The following is a 21911-nucleotide window of genomic DNA, read 5'->3' on the forward strand; positions in this document are numbered from 1 at the left end:
TTATCTGTCTCTTCTACAAGGAAAATTAAAACACTTAAGGCAAAATTCACTCATTCATCTCCATTTTAGGATGTAAAAAAAAGTAACAGACTTCAGATACTATTAAGGTTAGCATAATATGGGAAGCTTCTTTGTCTTTTTTTCCTCTTTCTTTTCTCTTTCTCATTGTCTCCTATGTAAGAGCTTTCCATTACTATGGATATTTTTAAAGTAAGACACTTTTGTTTCCAACTTTCTTTATAAACTCATTTTTAAATTTAAAGGCACACCAAAAAGCTTTATGCATTTATTAAAATATACACATTTTGGTAAATTTAGAATTTTCCCTTAGAATTTTGACAAATCAATATATTGTCAACATCATAGTCATTTAAAAATAAAATACACTCAATAATACATCTGCATATTATTTCTTTCTTCATGGTACGTTACAACACCCCATTGTACAGTGCACCAATGGGAATTAAAAACCACACAACAAACAAACTTTAACAAGTACAGCAATTCTATACAGAAAAAAAAAAAGTAGCAGAAAACGACACCAGAAATCACCATCTGCAAAATGCAAGTTGAACTTCTCAAGGACCAAACAAAAAATGAAACAAGTTAGTAGAATTTACAAGCTGTATTTATAACTTTGGATATGAATTAAACAGTAACATTTCTTTACCACAGTGAGAGAGACTAGAATGTCAAGTCCTGTTGTCAGATGGTTGGAACCACATGGAATGAGGACTGTAGCTGCTCTCTTATAAACCTGCAGCCCCTTCTCTCAGCCCAGACAGTTGAGGTATTTATGCGCCATCGTAACATTAACAGTGTCTCTGCTTGGGAAAGTGAGGGTTCATGGTTTCCAGTGTAAATTCTCAACTTTGGGACCGTGAGTGAGACAAGTGTATCAGCAACTGCCAAGACCAAGCAATAGGTGTGCATGGAACAAACAGTTTCCTCATCCCAATACTGGAATGAACACAATCCTTCAAAGTCTGTAACGTTGGGAAAAATTCACATGACCCACAATTTCCTTTCGACAATGTCACCCATGTCAATGTCAAGAAAGCATAATAGAAATAAATAAATAAATAAATAAGCACAGAGGAAGTCCCTAGCATGAAAATCCAGGCTGCCCTTGTTTCCTATTAGTAATAAAGAGCCATTTTCTTTCCTCATATGCCACGGGCATGCACTGCATGTCTCAAAGAGTTAAGAAAGCAGAGCTACCTGCTGTCAGGCCCAAGCTGATTCCGGGAAAGTTCTGTATGGGTTGTGGAATTCCATGCATGTAGTGTACTGGTTAGTGACTTATAACACTATTTTAGTTGATACTACAGAATACATGTTCACTTTTGATGGGCTTTCAAAATTCCACTGATCCTTTTCAGGCTTTAAATCCTAAAAAGAAAAACAAAAACACCATTCTATTTTTCTTAGAGAATTAATTTTGGCAAAAGGCAACTGCCTGGGTATTTCAGAATGATGCACGCGCTCCTCCAGCACAGCGAGATGAGCCCAGAGAGAAAAGCATTTCAGAAAGGAAGCTGCTCTTGAGGAGGAAAATAAAAATCTAAATAGCCTCCTCTCAAAAGTCTTAGAGAAAATCAAAGTAGGACATAGAACCAATTATTATGTGCACAAAAGGGGCTTTTTGCTACCCATCACCATTGAATGGAGAAATGCAAAGGAAACACCTCATGAACAACATTCCAGCTCTTGCTCATGGCCTGGGATGCTGTTTCTGTGCTTGCAGATTGTTTAATTACAGATATTGGCTTGTTCATGACCAGACCACCACTGGTTACCTACTGGGGTGTCTTTATTAGGGTCTCCAAAAGAAGTCTGTAGACAAATGGATCTATGGCATCAGAGGGGTATGTGTGAATGGGGAAGCAGAGGGTCCACGAAAATTGTAATGGAAACACTTATCTGAACAAATCTTGTTGCACAGGGAATGAAAATGGAACACTGAGACACAGCCTGAATGGCCAGCTTTGGGGTGAGTTTCCTTGCTCTCTTCCCTCTCTCTGCTCCATAGGAAATTAAGGCCATCTCTGGACAGCTCACTAATCTGAGGTTTCAATCCAAGAGTTGGACCAACCACTCACTGCCACCAGAACTCCACATGATCAGATCCCAGCTCTGGCTTCAGATAGTTTCCTATCTGTCTTCACACAACAAAACAGTGTAATCTGAGATACAAAATTAGGCCAACCTGTGATTGACTTGCAGGGGACTTTCCACTGACATCTTAGGTCCCTGGTAAAACCTGGTGGCAAAGGGGACAGCAATTTAATTTAGCCCTGTCTGCAGACTCTCAATCTCCTGTAGCTTCTATTTATGATGCAGAGAAGAGGTAGTCTCTTGAAAGTAGGCTTCCAACAAGCGTGACTTAAAGGATAAGTTTGTCAACCTTTTCAGCAGTAGAGAGTAAAGACATTTCTTTGAGTTTTGTTTCCTAATAATTCCTGGGTTTGTATCCTGACTGATCCATAGGTTCTAGAGAAGGATGAATTGTTAAATTCACCCATTTCCCACCCCCCATCCATTTATTTAAACAGGTTCATCATGACTACCATATAGGCATTTCACTTGTTATTTGTTACTAAAAAGTAGAACTGGATTCTTCACCTAATTCTATTATTCAGCTTCTTCTCTATTTCAAAGTGGCTTCAAATTGAATAAAACAAGGAGCTGAAGTTTTAGTGTTTAGATAAACATAAAAATTGTTAGATTTGTTGTTGAAATTTATTATTGAAAACTTTAAAGTAGTTGTAAATAACTTTAGATTGTGAGCTTGCTGTGTTAGTATTTTAACCTGCCTTCCCAGCATCATTTTGTATTGTTCTATGTTTAAATCATGCAAAAATTGTAAGTTCCAGTCAAACTAGCTCCTTGCTTTCCCTTGAAGGAGGCACAGTACAAATTATTAATCAGAGGACAGCCATGAGCCACAGTCTGTGTTTTTGCTCACTCCCTGCTTGGCAGGCCTGCCTCCTATTTCTACCCGGCAAGATCCTGCTCACTCCACAGGCTCAACACAGGGCTGTCTTCTTTATGATCTTTCCAATGGAAGGAGTTCTTTTCCATATTTGAACCCCCACAGTATATTCTCACCTTCATCTCATCTGGTAACATTCACTGTGATTCTTTACTTGTATATCCCAGTTCCCTATTTCTTAAGATCTGGATTTCTATCTTACTGATTATTGTATCAACATATGCCATGTAATATAATAGGAACTCTATGAATAATTGCTGAATAAAATTTGTTTTCCTTCAGTCTGTTCATCCATCCATCCATCCGACATTTATTGAATACCTATTATACACCAGGCACATACTTAGTGAAATCCAGGTTTAAAGAGTATCTACAATTTGTGACATTCAATTCTTGTTATTTCAATACTTTGCCATAGCCTTCTATTTCTATATTTATTGAGTTGCTCACTTTTGTGTATTTTAATAGCAGCCTCACACCCTTTAGAAACAACACAGTACCAATAAACAAATAAAGAACTTTTAAAAATCAAGTAACTAGCTCCAAACCACAAACCCACACACTGAAACTTCACTGGAAGAACTCTTGCTGTAGAGAAAAATTCAATAAAATGTAGATCTTCCATGAACCCTTTTCAAAGGAAATGAGTTTCTAAGTTAATTATTATATGTTCTTACTTCTAATGTGTCCCACAAACATGGTGTTCAGAAATCTGATTAGAAAGCCCTGATATATTAATTCTAGTGGTTGATGATATATGACAATTGCATTGTGAAATCTGGGATCATTTCCCAAGCTGGAAAACATGAGAAAAACATGTCTACATGCCTTGAAAACTTTCCCTACCATTTTAATTTTTATTTTTGAGCCAAGATTACCAGGATACAATTTTTTTTTTTTTTTTGCCATCACCCTAGGGATCTTCCCAGGTAGTCACTCTGAGAACCCTTCTAATATCCTTGCATCCATTAGGATGCTTGTAGCTACAAGAAGATTTCCTATCACCTTTTAAAAAAAGGAGAGCAAGGCTTAAAATACATAAAGATACTGTTTTGGAAAAATGGCTTCTGAAATGTGAGTGGCTCATAGGATCTGTACAAAATCAAGACCAATAGTGTTAATTAAAGCTTGTGTTTTCTTGTGCTACAGAAATTGCATATACCTGTCATCTGGCTAATGCTACTTTAATACCTAAATGTCACCAGTAAGAGGAAATTATTTACCCACATCCTCACTTGGGTAAATTGGTTATTTTGCATTCATATTTCTCTTGAGTGTATTTGATGATTATCTAGATGTTTATCAAGCTTAACAGATTCTATTTAAACTGAGAAGATTCCTTGAGCTGTAAAACCAATTTAAAACTTTGTTTTCATGAAGACGACCGGATAGTTAGTTTACAGTAAATCCCCAAGGATATATGTCACAAACCAGATCCTCTCTTTATGGTTAAGTTTAGGGAGGAGAAAACAGCACTGTCAAGCCTACATTAAAATACAAAATGAACACAGACAGCTGGCATTCTAAACAATTAATATGGAGAAATAAAAAAAGAAGATCTAACAGATTGTTGTGTTTGAATTTAATGGTATACTTTGGCTAGGGAAATGAAATGCAATTTATCTAAAGGCATATTTTTAAAAAACCTGGTTTCAATTGATCTTTGTTATGTTAAAGCCCAGTTCACCAGTCATGAAGACTTATGTTTGTTTGTTTCATCTACATTTATCAGGCTCCAGAGCTGCTCCTCCCTGGATTGTAATCTTTCAAGGGCAGCTGTTGTAATTGTCATGCCCATGGTTAGCACTTGGTATATTCTCAATCACTGTTAGTTGATTGAAGAAAAAAATTGGACTTTGGCCTTCTTTCCACAACCCTAAAGCATTGCCAAAAAGTCATGAGCCTCAAATTTCAATAAAGAATAGATTTGCTGGGTGCAGTGGTGTATGCCTGTAATCCCAACAGCTTGGGAGGTTGAGGCAGGGGGATTAAAAGCTCAAAGCCAGCCTCAACAATTTAGTGAGATCCTGTCTCAAAATTAAAAAATAAAAAGATAATAAATAAATAGGGCTGGGCATGCAGTTCATTGGTTGAGCTCCCTTGCCCCTGGGTTCAATTGCTGGTTATATATTAAAAAAAAAAAAGACTTAAATGTTAGTTGATGTGTTTTGGTAAACTTTCGGCAAGATGATAAATTGAGGAGACAGAGGGCAAAGAATTTTTTCCTCCTTTCAGAAAATTCTCATGAAGATTTTAGCATATACATCTCAACTCTGCCATGGGAATCCTTGCAGGGTTAAAGTAGAATTTACAGCCTTTGTTGCTGTTGTTGTTTTCCTTGTTGCAAATTCTCTCATCTATCCTATTTCTGAGAAAATTCTTTTAAGAACCCCTCTGTGACCCCAATTTACATCTAATCTGGTAGATATTTTGCTGGAGTTTGATGAAACTGCTTTGGGAAATAATAGGAAAAATAAAAGTGGGTTACCCCAGAGGAATAAGGTTCCGAAGTGCAATGTGATCTCATGGAATGCAATTACCTAAGTGGATGTGCTTCCAACATTTGTTTCCAGAGTAGCCCTCACCAATCAAGTGGTTACATGTCCCAAAAAACTACAGAATTTATAATTTTGGAAATATGAAATAGAACTTGCAATGTGATCTTAGCGGCTGGGTCACTTATCTTTGCAAGGATTTTTATCTGATCCTAAAACAAATGGGCTACTTCTTCAAGGCATATTAATGCTATGAAATCATGTTCCACCTTTGCCCCCTTTCATGTCAGCAGGAGCTTAGGGAAGGTATGACAGACAGTTCATTTCTGCCAATGCATTTCTGGCCTTCACTTCAAGAGAAGGCTATTTCATTTTCTCTGGGCATGTAAGTAGAACTTTGATGGTGCTTCTTACTATATTTTTGGGTCTGCATGATGCTTTACAGTGAATCTGAAATCTTTGGAGGAAAGATCTCAAGAGTCCTTGACCTTTGTTGGGTTCTAAAATTATAGTGTGGAAATTAAATAAAAAGAAGTTTGTGTCTTCTTCATGAATATTTTTTTGGGGTGAGATTTCAGGACCAAATGTTGCTTACTGAGGGAGAGCTGTCCCCTACCCACCGTGACCCTGGAGAGCAGCTGTCAGCCCTACAGGCTGAGAACAGAGCTTTGCCATGGTGATCTCAGGTGGTTGAAATGCTGCCTTGTGCCCATACAGGCTGCTTCCGTGCATCTCCAGAGGAGCTGCAGTCTTAATGGGGTCCAAGAAGTTTTCCCCTTGCTTCTTGGGGTCTCAAAAAAGAAGCAAAATGATTCAACCAGCAAAACAAAGGCCTGAGAAACATTTGCAGCCAACAGATCCTGGAATTTTGTGTAGCCTTTTGTTTAGTGCTGTTTACAAGGGGACCAGTTAGGAACCCTGGGTTAAACACTTTGACAGATCTATCCTGAAGAGCAAAAATAGCAAATGACAGGCTATGACCGGGGGATTGACTTTGAGGGCAGGCTGGATTTGTGAAATGAGAATCAAAAGAGTTTTCGCCTTCTAGCCCACAGGTTAAAATACTGAAAATCAATCACCATCATCATCTCTACCCTCTTGTGTTTACTCTTACTCTGGAGAGTAATCTAACTCATCATTTGCAATCAGGGCCTCCGAGTTCTGTTTGTGTTTGCTTTTGCTCTTTGCTTTGCTACTCGTCCGGCTGTTTGTCTTCGCATCTGACATCTGTTGGTAATAGAAGCCTTTGTCTTCCGCCGGCCCGCCCCAGTCCTCCTGGCTCTCGCCCTCAGTGGCGTAGGAGAAACCGTCCTCCACGGAGAAGGGCTCATCCATATCGTAGCGCTGGTACGTGCTTTGATGCAGAGCCTCCTCGCGGGCGCTGATTTCCAGGGTGCTGTTCCAGATGCCATACCCAAAGTAGATGAGCACACCTGTGGAGGAAAGCACAGGCGAATAAGAAGTTGCTTGGGGATCCAGGGCACTAGCAGGGGAATCACCCTTGGCGAAACCAGAGCAGGAAGCTATATGTATTCTTGGATCTGTGGAGTGTCTAGAATTAGATGCTATTTAAAAATTAGGAGATCTTTATAGGGTGTGGTGGCGCATGCCTGTAATCCCAGCGATTCAGGAGACTGAGGCAAGAAGATCGCCAAGTTCAAGGCCAGGCTGGGCAATTTAGAAAGACCCTGTCTTGCAATAAAAAGGGCTGGGAATGTAGCTCAGGGGTAGAGTGCCCCTGGTCATTCCCTAGTAGGGGAAGGGGTTGGGGGGTGATCCTGCTATAAGCATATTACAGCTTCCCTAAGGTCAAAAAATCTGACAACATTGCACCCGCATTCCTATGTGGCAATTTTTGGCTAGAGGTGAGAACCAGCTGCCTTTTAGACAGGATACAGACCCACTTCCCTTGCTGACATCCAGTTCATTACTGTCATATAGCTGCTAGCCAGGAATTTGCATTTTCTGGCCTGGGTTAAATATTTATGGATCAGTAACAGTATATTCCCAATCTTCTCATAACATGTTATTATCCCTTGCCTTCACTTAGGTACTCCGTCTCTTGTTTCATGGCTTAGCAACATGTATGAATCATTTTATTTCTTATCTTACCATTTGTCAACTTGCCAATAACATAATACATTGCTGCCCTCCAAGTTGCCCACTTTCTTTTATGGGCTCTCAGAGTGTCTAGTACACAGCACTTCTGTGGCCCTTAGAACATCTGTTGTGTGATTATCAGCACAGGGTGGTTCTGTTTTATAGGCTGCAGAAAACTGGCACTCAATGTTTGCTCAATGAATGAATGAGAATTCCTGATGAGCATGAAATGCCCAGCGCAACTTCTCTGTGTGGACGTCATTCCATCCAAAGGAAATTTACCTCCCCTATGGGCTCATGCTTCATTTCTATGATCTTTTTGGAGTAATATGATAATATAGTTTGAGAGCCCCCATCTTCCACTTTGAAAGGCCCATGAGAACCAGAGTGGTGGCAGCCATAGAGCAGGAGGAATGAGAGTGTGGGCTCCATGTTCAGTATCCTGCCTCTATCACTGCTAACTGTGCAACCCTGGGCTGTTACTCAACCTTTCAGGTTTCTGTTGTGTAAAACCACGAGAGTCAGAGCAACTGTATAAAGTGGGACTGCTTGAGGATGAAATGAGTTAAGTGATAAGCCTCAACCCTGCTTGCGCTGGAGAGTCACTTGGGGGAGTTTTTGAACAACTCTGATACCCAAGCCCCATCCTTGGAATTTGGATTTAATTGGTTTTCGGTATGACCCCAATGTAGTTTTTTTTCTTGGTACTGGGATTGAACCCAGGGGTGCTTTACTACTGAGCTATATCCCTAGCTCTTTTATTTCTTATTTTGAGACAGATAGGGTCTTGTTAAGTTGCCAGGACTGGCATTGAACTTGCAATCCTCCTGCCTCAGTCTCCTGAGCTGCTGAGATTATAAACGTGCAGCACTGTACCTGGCTCATAGTTAAGTATTTTTTTTTAAATATTTTTTTTGTAGTTGTAGATGGACACCATATATTTATTTGATTTGTTTCATTTTTATGTGGTGCTAAGGATTGAACACAGTGCCTTACACATGCTAAGCAAGTGCTCTGCCACTGAGCTACAGCCCTCATAGTTAAGATTTTTAAATCTTCACAGGTTATTTCATTGATCAGGCTGAGAACCCCTGGGACAAATTGCCTGATGCATATTCTCTACTAGCAGGGCCCTACCACTTGGGTCCACCAGTCATGCAACCTCTTTCAGACCCTCAACACCCTCTTCTAAGTGGCACTGGCTCCTTTGACTTTGCTAACCCTTACTCCTTTGTGGTATCTGCTTGGTTGTTTGTACAGAACCACAAGTTAATCCTGCTTTCCTGTACTGGGCTTGAGAAATCTTGCTCCCTTTTGCATCCAAAGTATGTCTTTTTAAGCTTGGATTTCTCCCTCCTTGTCTCAAATGACATTTCCCCTTCCTCCTCCCCAGCGCCCCCCCCCCAGTGAAATAAACTTTCCAGGAGCCAAAGTAAGCAGAGATTTATAGTCCTAATTGGTAATAAATCCTAGAGTTAATCATTTGCAGATATAGCTATTACTGCTCAAATAGCAACTTCATCTTTTTGAGCATGGGTCTTTACTCTTTCTTGTCTGGTGGGGGGTGGACATGGGAGGTAGTTATTATTCTTGTGAAGAACAAGGCATCACATTAAAGCTTATTCAAAAGGGCCAATGGGCCAGTTCTTGGAGAATGCCTGTTTGAAGCATGTCTGGGACCTGAAATGAATTTTAAGTGACCAAGTGGGACCAGCAGGCACATACCTTGTTTTACCTGATTTTGCTCTTTTGCTATCTTTATTTCTAGATATCTAGGCAGGTGCCAAATCTTACCGCCTACTCCTGCTTAGTATCTATTATGCCATTTCTTTTCTTTCTGATCCCTTACTCTGACCCTATTTATAGATGGGTCATTTTCCTTTCGAACTGACTACAATTTACCCCTTTCCCCTAATTTCCCTCTTCTGCCACTACATAGGCACTACAGAACTCCATCACTGGTAGACACCTATTTCTTTTTTCTTTTTTTAATTTATTTCTTACATACATGACAATAATGGAATGCATTACATTCATAATTATCCATTCACACCTATTTCTAAAAAGCCTTTCCCTTGCTCCAACCTGGAGTGGGAATTCCTCTGGGAATTCTCTAAAAACGGTGGTGTGATTGCTCACAGAATCATAGATGCTTGAGTGGAAAGGATCATATAAGTCATCTATGTATTTTAATGTCTTCACTTAACAGAAGAAACAGACTGGCCAACATGAAGTGACATGCCCAGGCTCCTACAGGGACAGAACTGGCTTTCCCTATGGGTAAGGTCTTTTTCATATGTAATCTTTCACACTTCTCTTCCCCAGCCTGTCTTATAAACATGCTTATTGCAGTAAATATTCAGTAAATGCTTAGGTGTTTTTTGGGAGTAGCCAGGCCTGGGAGGAGCATGTTTGTGCATATGCATGTGTGCTTGTGTTTGTGTGTGTGTGTGTATAGACCATGATTACTCTGGAGAAGGCAACCCATGGAGACCTGCTCCATAAATATTTATGGGTCTTTTAATGTTTTTCCAGCCCCTGCAGTTCCAAAGGTGTGTCACTCTGTCTTCAAAAATACAATTCAAATATGGAAGTAAGAAGCGCCTGCGTGAGGCAGCCTGAAGGAACAATCCGTCAGTCGCCTCAGGCAGAGTCATTTTCCCAGGTCTTGGCATTTTGTCCTTTCTGCTGGTTCTTGAATCAATTCAGGAAAAGTAGTATGAAGCAGAGGAGGGGAGAAAAGGAATATTGGAGGTGGACAAAGAAACAGAAGGGAGCAAATGAAGGGAGTGAGGGAGGGAGGGAGAGAGGAGAAGCTCTACCATCTGTCACACATAAACAAGGGCTTTGTGTGAGGAGTAAACAGCGCTGCTAAAAGCCTCCTGTGTGGAAGCAGGGTGTTTTGTTTCTGCTCCTTTTTTTTTTTTTTTTCCACTTGGCTTGGAGAACTGTGCATGAGGTAGCTTCTGAAAAATCTGCCGGATTCTGGGAAACCTGAATTAACTAAACTTCGCACAACACCTGTGTGCTGAAGCTTTCTAATCATGGCAGTGAAGCTGCCCCTCTCTCCTGAGGAGCTTGAAATGTTACACAAACACTGTCTTGTTTAGACTCCATCTGGCCTGTTTGGGAAGGTGTGATGCATGCATGCGTGTGTGTGTGTGTGTGTGTGTGTGTGTGTGTGTGTGTGTGTGTGTGTGAGTGTGTGTGTGTGTGTGTTATGGGGGAGGTGGTCATTATGAACATCTCACAGACAGGAAACTGGTGGGCAGGAAAATTAAGGGGTTATCCCCAGCAATGTGGTGAGAGACTGGACCATAAATCCTTCCAGGTCCTTGTGCTCTAACACAGGGGGCTTGGCCCTCTTTTATTTCTCCCATCGGCCAGAGGAGGCTCTGAGGTATATATTGATGGGAAACAATTTTGCACTTTCAAACATATAGGAAAGGGTGATGAGTGGTATAATGAGTCCCATGTCCTCTCCTGCCTGCTTCTCTTTAGGTTATTTTGAAACAAGTCCCTTCTATCATGGGTTTCATCTGTAAATATTTCAGTATCATTAAAAATAGGTTTCTTTGAAGACCACTATTTAGAATCATTACCATATCTAAAAATTAGTAATAATTTCTTAAAATTCTCTATTATCAGTAGTATTAAAATTTCTCTCAATTGTTACACATGTAGGGGAAAACTTTCCACCTTAGCCTACACACTTGTTCTACCAATGCTATCATAACTTGAAATAGTTTTTGGGTACTGTTATTTAAGAAAGTCATTGGTCCTGGCATCATATTCTCCTGTGAACCCTTACAGACAGCCAAGTTTTATCTTTTGAGGGTAGATTTGATTATCAGCATAAAACAGAAGTGGAAGCAAGCTTCAGGAATAAGGTAGCTAATTAAAAAAATAAGCTTTTTTTGGTTCTACCTCAGTATTGTGTTCTACCTGTTCTTATCTACTTTGATCTATTGCTTTGCAATTACACATCTTCTATTAGTAATGAATTATTTAAAGTAGGTGTGGTGCTAAAAATCAGAAGGGAGTAGGCTTTTGTGTTGTAGCAGGGTCTGGAGGCCTCCCTGTTGGGCTGCAGTGGTTTTCTTAGTTGTTGGGTTACACAGGGTGCGGTCAGGGCAGTGAGCCCAGAAACGCATCAGCATTTTAACAACAGCCAGGGCTGCACCGGGGCTCACCGGGCGAGTGCCAGCCCTGGTGGGGGTTCTGGCAGTGGATCCTGTGAAAGGCTGCAGTGAAGGGGGGATATTCAAAGGGAGGCTTTGGCTTCTTTTCCAGGCAGAAGTTCCCTGGTGGAGAATGTACCTATGAGAGGTTCAGGTTAGACAGGATAAAGAACTATGCCTGTACCAATTGAATGGACTTTGTTTATATAATAAAATATTCTGTGATCTTAAAGCCCTTAATGAAGAAGTACTATCTCAGCCATCATTCCAGAGTGATGTCAGTCACTGAAATAGTGTTGGAGCTCACATCTCCGGATGCTAAAGCTGAGGGCTGTTCCTGGCCCACTCAGGTGCCCCTTGAGAAGATTTAGGAATGTCAGGCCTGCCTCTAGATGCTGGGGTACCTCAGCATCATCATCCAAGCACTACTCCCCTATTTGTGTTGATCTATCCTGTGCAAGTTAAGCAAATGATCCTCAAACTATAAATGAGAGGGGTCCGGGGAGGTGGATCTCCAACAGGTGGGAGAAAACCTGGAACAAAAATTGAACTCTGAAAAGAGACTGGGTACCATAAGCCATAGCAGCAGATTTCTGACTCTGTGGGTACAAACTCGTGTTGAAGAACAGGTCTCTGATCTCTAGAGTCCCCAGGGAGTTCCTTGCCCTCTGTATGAAGCTCCATACTCAGGACCAAGAGGAGAGGGGCCACTTGACCTCAGGCTGGGTGGAGCTGCCTCTTCCTGGGGTGTACTTTCCAGCAGGAAGCCCTGCCCTCCACAGATAGCTGAGGCCCTCTGTTATGCCCGGAGGGGTTTTTATTTTGACTACTCTGGGATCAACTTTCCAAAACAGACATTTGCCAACACAGGAATGGAGACTGGATGGTAATGAGAAGGTGTCCTCTCCACCCACCACAGTCCCCACCAACTCCCATTCTTGCTGATGATTTTTAAAAATACTACTGTGTCCTGTTGATTGTAATAACAATGAGGTTTGTTTAATATGGTGTGGTCAGGAGGAGCAGGCTTAGCGTGCAGTTGAAAGGAGAGGAAGGTTTTCTCCCTGGTCCTGCAACTGCTCCGATATGAAACCATGTGACTTTATGCTCAGTTTCTCATCTGCAAAATGGAGTTAGAGACCCTTATTTTATTTGAGGCATATAACAGCCATGACAGGTAACACAATCCTCTTAAAAGAATGTGGAGCCCATGCGTTGGCGCATGTCTGTAATTCCAGCTGCTCAGGAGGCTGAGGCAGGATGATGGCAAGCTTGAGACCAACCTTGGCAGCTTAGTCAGACCCTGTCTCAAAATGAAAAACAGAAAAGGGCTGGGGATGTAGCTCAGTGGTAGAGCATCTCTGGGTTCAGTCCCCAGTGCTGAAAGAAAAAAAAAAAAGGTGGGGGTGGATGGGAATCATCCAGTATTAAGAACCAGCAATTCCACTTCTAACTTAACAAAAATTCTAGAGATATGTCTGTATGTGTCCACCAAGGACATGCACAAGAATGTTCATAGCAGCCGTGTTCTTAACATTCCCAAACTGGAAACCACCTAATGTCTGTGGACACTGAAATGGATAGATATTGTGGTGTATGAAAGAGGTGAAGGCTAGCCAACGATACAAATAAACGATACAAATAAAACTATAAAACCACAAGCAACAATGCCAGTGAATCTCACAAACATAATGTTGAAGAAAAGAAGCCCATTGTCCCCTATTGGTGGCTGGGTATCTGTTCCAGGTAAATGTTCAAACCAGCTCTAGGGCCTTCTACCTCTGCAACAGTTCTCTCCCCGGGCATCCTTTTGGCTCAAAGGTAGTCAACATTCTGGCTGCCACTGGTGGCAGAGCCCTGCCATTGCCCTGGCTCTTCCTGCCCATGCATCTCTGGTTGCCCTGGCACCCACTGCCTGCAGGCAGCCCCCTCTGTTGCAGGATTCATCTGCATACACCCTCTTTCTTGAAATGGCATCAGCCCTGTGCCTTCCTCATCCTGGACTTCATGACTTTTTTTTTTTTTATTTTTTTAGCATGATTTTGATGTGGAAAGTACAAATTGTTTTCTGCTCTGCCTCTGAGAAGAGTTTCAGATCTATCTATGGGATGCGTCATCAAGAATATGGTCATCTTGGTGCCTTCTCTGACCCAAATTCATAACCTTCTCCTTCCCTCCTCTTCTTTCCCTAACAATGGCTGCTCCTGGTCAATTTCCAATAGGACTTCAGATGATAGCTCAGGTAAAGACCACAAGGGTGTATCTTTTCTTTGGGATTTTTACATTTTGGTATGGGATTTATGAAGTCCACTGCCCAAATCCCAAGTTCTGCATGTTCTCTAAATCTATAGACAATAATTCATTCTCCTCAGAGGGATTGAAAAAATATTCCAAATGAGACCTTGGCAGGTCTCAAGGTAAGGGTGCCAATGAGCAAGGCTACCAGATGATTAATTCATAGTAAAGGCCCACAGAGAGCAGTAAGCCTGAACCGTGTCCTGGAAAACACCATGGTAGGGTGTTCTCTCTGAGTCCCTGCTAGTTTCACATTCCCCCAGACTCTGCCCAGCCCCTTGAGATGTTCTTTTACGATTCTGCATCAGCTAAAAGGAAATGAAGGCAGCTTTGTGTTCACTTTGTTGGGATTAATAAACATTTACTGTTTGCATTATTGCTCTTGTCTGAAGGAGAAGAAACATGTGCTGGGTAATCTTGTTGGAGATTGTATTACATTTTACTCTATGAGTTATGCTTTTCTGAAGGTCAAAAGCTTAGCAAAACATTGTTACAAAAATCCTATAATTAAGATTCATTTAGAGAAGGTTGAATAAAAAAATGTATCTAAGATTATCAAGTTATGACTCAGCTTAACCATGTAAATTTTCTTTTTAAAAAGTAGCTGATGTTTCGTAAGAAGCTCCATTTAAAAATATCTCTACTGCTCTTCCTAGGAAACTTATACAGTGAATAGAGAAATTGAGAAGAAAAATCGGATCTTTTAGAGGCTTAGAAGTGAAGATATGGGGTATTTATATGATCATTAAACATTTGATAAACCATCCGGGCGGGGTGCATGCCTGTAATCCCACCAGCGCGGGAGGCTACTCTGCAAGGTGGGCTGGCCAGTCTCAGCAAAAGCAAGGTACATCCCTATTTTGTATTTTTATTTAGGGATGTTGCTCAGTGGTGAAGTTCTGCTGAGTTCAATCTTCAGTACTCCCCTCCAAAAAATTTGATAAGCCAATTTGGGGTTCTGGGATGACTATATTTTAAAATTTTGTAAAAATTTGTTTTTGAAAAACAATTTTTGTAATAAAATTATTTGCCCTGCTTGTTAATCTATTCTTCTTCTCTTTAGAGCAGTGGCTTTCAAATTTGAACATTCATTAGAAACACTGGGAGGGCCTGTTAAACCCTAAATAACCCTCAGAGATTCTGATTTGGTGGGTCTGGGATGGAGTCCAAAATTGCCCTCTAACTACTTCCCTAGTGATATGGCTGCTGGTCTGGGACCACACTTGGAGAACCATTGATCTCCATCATTGTAAACCTCACTGCCTACTAAAATGACCTAGGGGAGCTTTCAAAAGTACCCCAAACTTAGCTAACCCAGGCCAATTGAATTAGAAAATCTACAGGGGGTTGTGGGGGGGGGAGCCTGGGCTTACAGTATTTCAAAAGGAACCCACAGTATTACTGATGTTTAGCCAGGGTTGTCAATCCTTGGTTGCCTTAAAAACTCATGATACCAAAGCAATTATCAGCAGCTGCCCAGAAATACCAGCCATTTTACCCAAATGTGGTTTGTGGGCTGCGCATCACGATCAGAGTGGTGCCTGCTGTCTGGCCAGCTCACTCTGCAGGGTGGCCTCCTCCTGAGTCAGTGAGTAGCAGTTTCTGCAGGGACCTTGGAGTTTGTGCTATCAGCAAGATTACAAGAGGCGTTCAGGGAGTTTCCTCCGTTTGATAATTAGAAGGGCAGCCTGAGTCAGTACATGTTCACATTGTGCTTTGTGATAACTAGTCTGTCCACACTGGCAGACAATGAATCATTTTTAGAATTTTCAAAAGAAAAGCAGGAAATAAATATTTCTTATGACTTTCTCTAATGTTTTCTCATTTGCTCCCTAAGCAGGAATCAATTTAAGGATGATAGAATTATCTGCATTTTTACAGATGAGTAAACTGAGGTCCAAAGAAATTAGGTGAATTTCTCAAAGTCATAAGACAGGAGGTGGTGGGACTATCTATTGTTTGAAACTAATGCAAATTCCAAAAGCGAGGGCCCCTGCCACCTTCCCAGTTTTGCAAAATGCCTCTGATGCTCCAGAAACCATAGCTATGCAGAATCAGTTATAGATTTGTGAAAAATGAACATATGAGGACTCTTGTTCAGAAAGTATAAGGAATTCAAGATGCAACAGCAACAGCAGAGCCTTAAACCAAGCTCAGGAGGTTGTGCACAGGTTGTATGCCCACAAAGCTGATCCTGATGCTAAGTGTCAATCCCCACCAAACATTTTTTTTTTTTTTGGTGGTGCTGAGGATCAAACCCAGGACCTTGTACATGTGAGACAAGCACTCTACCAACTGAGCTATATCCCCAGGCCTCCACTAAACATTTTGATCAAATAAGAAAGTCTACTATGTAAGGGATATAAAAAAAGAAGCTATGTAAGGGACATAAAAAAAGTTAATAAGGAATTTTAAAATTAGGCTTCTTTTAGGTGCTTAGAGAAGCCCCACAGCTGAGTGTGAGCATATTGGATTCTAGTAACAGCCCTTCAAATAACTTCCTGTTGCCATGCAAGCTATCGAATTTCTTAGTTTTGTTTACTCTTCTGTAAGCCCATAGAGGGCAGGGTAGGGAGGTAGTGGACTACATTAGTGTCTCCCCAACTCTAATTATTTATATGCACATTTTTAATATAGTGGTTATGACCATGGACTCTGGACCAACCCTTCCTGAGTTTTAATCTTGACTTTAGTTAAGTGATCTCAGGCAAGTGCCTCAGTTTCTTAGTCTGTAAAATTAAGACCGCGAGACTAAATATGTAAGATGAGTAAATGAATTCACTAATAAAGCCTTCAGAATGATGGGTGATGTGTGATACATGCTTATTAGTATTGTTACTATAAATCATATGGCACCTTTACTAGTACTACTAGTACAAATGCTTTTTTTTTTTTTAAAAAAAAACATGATTTGCTTTTTAAGTTAAAAAATCATCTATAGTTTTGTCCTAAGCAAAACTATCTGTGAAACCCCAGATTCATGTGTATGTGTGATTTTTTTTAATGCATGTGAAAATCTAGGACTATGGAATATTCTAGAAAGTTCATTTAATGTCTCTCTAAAACCAGCTGAAATATTACCAATGGGATGGGTACCACGCTGTGGGTGGCACTGTGCTAGCGATGGAAGCCCCTCCAGCTTTAATCATCTGTAAATGAGGGAATGTGTATCTTCTTTCACTTGACATATTCATGACTGAAATATTTCTACCCACTTTGGTCACTTCTCCCCAGAATAAAATCTTTCCATTGGTTAGCTACATGTTCCAGTGGCAAAGTATTTAAACAGAGATGAGAGATTGTAAGTAAATAATATAAATGGTGAAAATATTGATGAATCAGTGGAGTCCTCTCAAGAAATCTCCTTAAGTCTAACAAGGGATGAGACTTAGAGCAGTGAAAGATTGGGACAAAATACAAACAGGAAGGCACAGAGTGGCCTGCAGAGGCAAGGAATCTGCTGGAAGATCCATGCCATTTCCTTTGACTGCTGCGTTTTACCCCAGTTTCTTCTACCTAAATCTTACATCACAGGCCCTGTTCAAATTCTACCTCTTCAAAGTCCTTTTTGACTGTTCTAACTTGACGTTCCTTTTTCCCCCCATTTGCAAAGTACTGTATAATAATGTAAGACATATTTCTTAAGCACACAGCATAGGCACTGTTCCAGGCACACAGGACACATGCTGAACACCAGTACCCTGGCCTAAAGCAGTGGACAAGTTGCTAATGAATAGGAAGCAGTTCTGTTCCCTTGGCCAGGATGGTTGATTCAGGGATTGTCTTGCCCTTTGCAGGGGGGTACTTAATCTATTGCTTTTCTATAAGCTCCGAAGGATCCTCCTTAGCTAAGTATTTGTTATCAAAGAAGCTATGTAAGGGACATAAAAAAGAGTTACATAAGGAACTTTAAAATTAGGCTTCTTTTAGTTATCCCTCTCAAGTTACCACGAATTCAATCTCTGACCTTCTCATAAACATTAGCAATTGTTAGATGTGAAAAATCTGTAATGAAAATATAATACAAATTGATCAGAAGTAAAATTTGAAATTTCAGAAGAGGTAAGACCTCGACATCAATGAAAGTGAATTTAGAGAACAAGTTGAATTCATACGTAAAGCTATGAACAGTTGATCTAAGAGAGTCATATTAGTTATTAACAACAAAAGAGAGACAATCAATGAGGATGATGGTGTGGTGGACACTCTCCAAGGGAATGGTTGGAATATCCAAGGATGAAGAAAATACCTTGGAGGAAGAAATGAAAAGATCTTGAATATTCTACTGAAGTCAGTATGAAGTGAAGGCTGTTAAATGGTATCATGATAGCAATATTGTCAGAAAAATAATGCCCTCAAACCCACATTTAATCCATACTTTGTTCATTTTAAAAACCAGAGTACGATTGTTTTTCTCATTTAATTTTGCCAAATGAGAAACAAATTTTTTTCATAATTTTTTGTTTCACCATTTTAATTTTCTTTAAAAATTAAAAAAAAACATTTTTATTTATAGATGGACACAATACCTTTATTTGTTTATTTAGTTTTTTTATGTGCTGCTGGGGATGGAACCCAGCTAGGCAAGAGCTCTACTACTGAGCCACAACCCCAGACCCTTCACCATTTTTATTTTTTACAGCAGAATTCCAAGCAAACTCTTCCTCTTTCTCGTTTCTATGCTATTTTTGTCCCTCCCCTCTTTTATATTTTAAAAATATTTATTTTTTAGTTGTAGGTGGACACAATACCTCTATTTAATTTATCTATTTTTATGTAGTGCTGAGGATCAACCCAGGGCTTTGTATGTGCTAGGCGAGTGCTCTACCTCTGAGCCACAACCGCAATCCCCCTCCCCTCTTTTAAAAAGTGTATTTATTTTAAGCAATTTTTTTTTCTGATACTAATTATCCTTGTACAAGAACTTCAGTCATTCACTATTCACTAATTCCATCAGGGTTGGTCAGCATTATTCTTCCAGAACCAAGCAGGAAGGAAGGGGACAATTGGCTTTCTTGATTCTAATGCAGAGAGCAAGGGTTCAGTTTTTCACAGATTAAAAACAGTTCTAAAATTCATTTGGAAAAATAAGAAACCCAGAATGGCCAAACTAATTAAAAACAAAAATAAATGCTGAAGGCATCACAATACCTGACTTCAAATTATACTACAGAGCTATAGTAACAAAAATTGCACAGTACTGGCATAAAAACAGACACATAGGCCAGTGATACAGAATAGAAGACACAGAGACTAAGGTGCCAAAATAATATGTTGGAGAAAAGACAGTCTTTTAAATGAATGATGCTGGGAAAACTGATTATGCATATGTAGAGGGAGAGATTAGTCCATATCTTTCACCCTGAACTCAGAGTGGATCAAAGAACTAGAAATTAGACTAGAAATACTGCAACTTCTAGAAGAAACCACAGGGCAAACCCACCAAAATATTAGTGCAGGCATTGACTTCCTTGATAAGACCCCTAATACTCAAGAAATAAAACCAAGGGCTGGGGGGCTGGGGTTGTAGCTCAGTGGTAGAGCACTTCATTAGCATGTTCGAGGCACTGGGTTTGATCCTATGCACCACATAAAAACAAATAAATAAATAGAATAAAAGTATTGTATCCATCTATAAACAACAACAATAACAACAACAACAACAACAAAATTAAAACAAACAAACAAACACCAAGGGCTGGGGTTGTGGCTCAGGGTGGAGTGCTTGCCTTCACATGTGAGGCACTGGGTTTGATTCTCAGCACCATGTAAATAAATAAATAAAGAAAAAAAGAAAGAAAGAAAGAAAGAAAAAAGAAAGAAAGAAATTGTGTCCATTTACAACTAAAAATATTAAAAAAAGAAATTAAACCAAGAATCAAAAAATGGGATGGAATCAAATTACAAAGCTTTTGCATAGCAAAGGAAACAATAAAGAGTGTGAAGAGAAGCCTACAGAATGGGAGAAAATCTTTGCTAGCTACTCTCTGACAGGGGATTAATATCCAGAATATATATAAAAAATTCAAAAAGCCTCTAACCCCCCCAATAATCCAATTAATAAATGGACAAATAAACTAAACAGACACTTCTCAAAAGAAGAAATACAAATGGTCAACAAATATATGAAAAAATATCCAACATCTTTAGCAATTAGGGAGATGCAAATTAAAACTTCACTGAGATTTCATTTTACTCCAGTTACAATGGCAGCCAGTGAGAATACAAAAAATAACAGATGCTGGAAAGGATATCAGGGCAACGTTGTTAGTGGTGTTGTAAATTAGTATAACTGCTATGGAAATCAGTATGAAGCTTCCTCAAAAGATTAGGAATGGAATCACCATTTGACCCAGCTATACCTCTCCTCAGAATATATCCTAAAGAATTAACACATGCATACTCATGATTATAGCAGCATAATTCACATAAGCCAAATTATGGAACCAGTCTAGGTGTCTCCATCAACAGATGAATGGAAAAAGAAAATGTGGTCTACATACCCAGTGGACTTGTATTCAGTCATAAAGAAGAATGAAATTATGTAATTTGCAGGAAAATAATGGTACTTGAAAGCATGATGTTAAGTGAAATAAGCCACATTCAGAAAGCCAAGGGTCATATGTGGAAGCAAGAGAGATAAAAGAGGGGGCGGGGGAAAGCAAGCAAGCAAGCAAGGGTCCATAGAACCAGCCAGATTTCTCTAAGAATGGAGGCGTCTAGTCCAGTTAGGAGGTAATTTTGGGATAAGCCTGTTCAAGACCTTAAAAAAAGGCTCCAGGGGAAGTTGCTTACCCACAAAGCACCAGACCGCAAACCGGATCCATGTGATGGTGGAGAGCTTTAGCATGAGATAGATGTTCACCAGCATGGCAAAGGCAGGCACAAAGGGGAGGCAAGGCGCCATGTAGGGCAGCTTCTTGGGGTTCTCTGGCTGCTGCAGGATCACAAACACCAGGGCGCTGATCAGCAGCACCATCAGAACAACCAGAAGGATGGCCCACCAGCTCTGCTCTGAGATGTAGTCAGAACCAAAGATGATGAAGGAGCAGAAGATGAACATGAGGATGAAGAGCAGGAGCACACAGATGGTCACCGTGTGCCCTGTTGCTGCTGTGGGCCGGTCCATCTTGCCTGGAAGGCCCAGTCGGATTCTCAAGGTGTAGTAACGGGGCCCAATCAGCTTCTTCAACTTGATGAGATAAATGTTTTCAGATTCATCAGCTTCTATGCCTGTGGTCATGTCCACGGTGCCATAGTTGGGGTGGTTGACATTGTAGGTGGACTTGTCTGATTTCCCAATGAGCATCTCATTGTCTCCCAAAGATGGTAGGTTTTTGGCCCCACATGTATTGGTGGCTGGGCTGGAAAACTCTTCCCCTTCACTCACAGGAGAACAGGTTTCCTTCTCACATTCGGCCAGAATGCCCTCCTTCTTCTTGGTGTGCTCCTCAGACAAGAACTTGACAAAACCATCAATGTCACTCTCTGGTTGGTATCGAAGGAGCAAGACACAGACGGAGACCAAGGTGTAGGCAAGGAGTGTGCCGATGGACATCATCTCTATCAGGTCTCTCAGGCTCACCAGCAGCGAGAGCAGGGCTGCCAGGAACCCTGACACAATGCAGGCCACCACTGGAGTCTCTGTGTAGGAGCTTACGTGAGCCAGGAACCTGGAGCAGAGGAGCAAGCGGAGAGTTAATGGTATGCCACACAGGTGGTGACTGATTCTAGCATGGCCAATGTAGGGGACCAGAGTGTTTGTAGGTTTGTGTGGTTAGCTCCTCCTCCTGCCCTTCCAATTTACTTGTGCACAATGCCTGAATTCTAATTGCTATTTCTACT

General features: G+C 40.6%; 1 protein-coding gene across 1 annotated transcript in view; it reads right to left on the minus strand.

Annotated features, from left to right (window-relative positions):
• Positions 1–272: 272 nt before the first annotated feature.
• The window catches only part of Slc7a14 (solute carrier family 7 member 14), a 111862-nt gene continuing 90223 nt past the window's right edge, over positions 273–21911 (minus strand). The window contains exons 7-8 of the mRNA XM_021731157.3: positions 20862–21739; positions 273–6923 (exon numbers count right to left, since the gene is read on the minus strand). Coding sequence (XP_021586832.2) covers positions 6601–6923; positions 20862–21739 — 1201 coding nt within the window. The 3' untranslated portion in view covers positions 273–6600. The remainder of the gene's footprint in view (positions 6924–20861; positions 21740–21911) is intronic.

The sequence above is a fragment of the Ictidomys tridecemlineatus genome, chromosome 3 (assembly GCF_052094955.1).
Source record: "Ictidomys tridecemlineatus isolate mIctTri1 chromosome 3, mIctTri1.hap1, whole genome shotgun sequence".
Lineage (NCBI taxonomy): Eukaryota > Metazoa > Chordata > Mammalia > Rodentia > Sciuridae > Ictidomys > Ictidomys tridecemlineatus.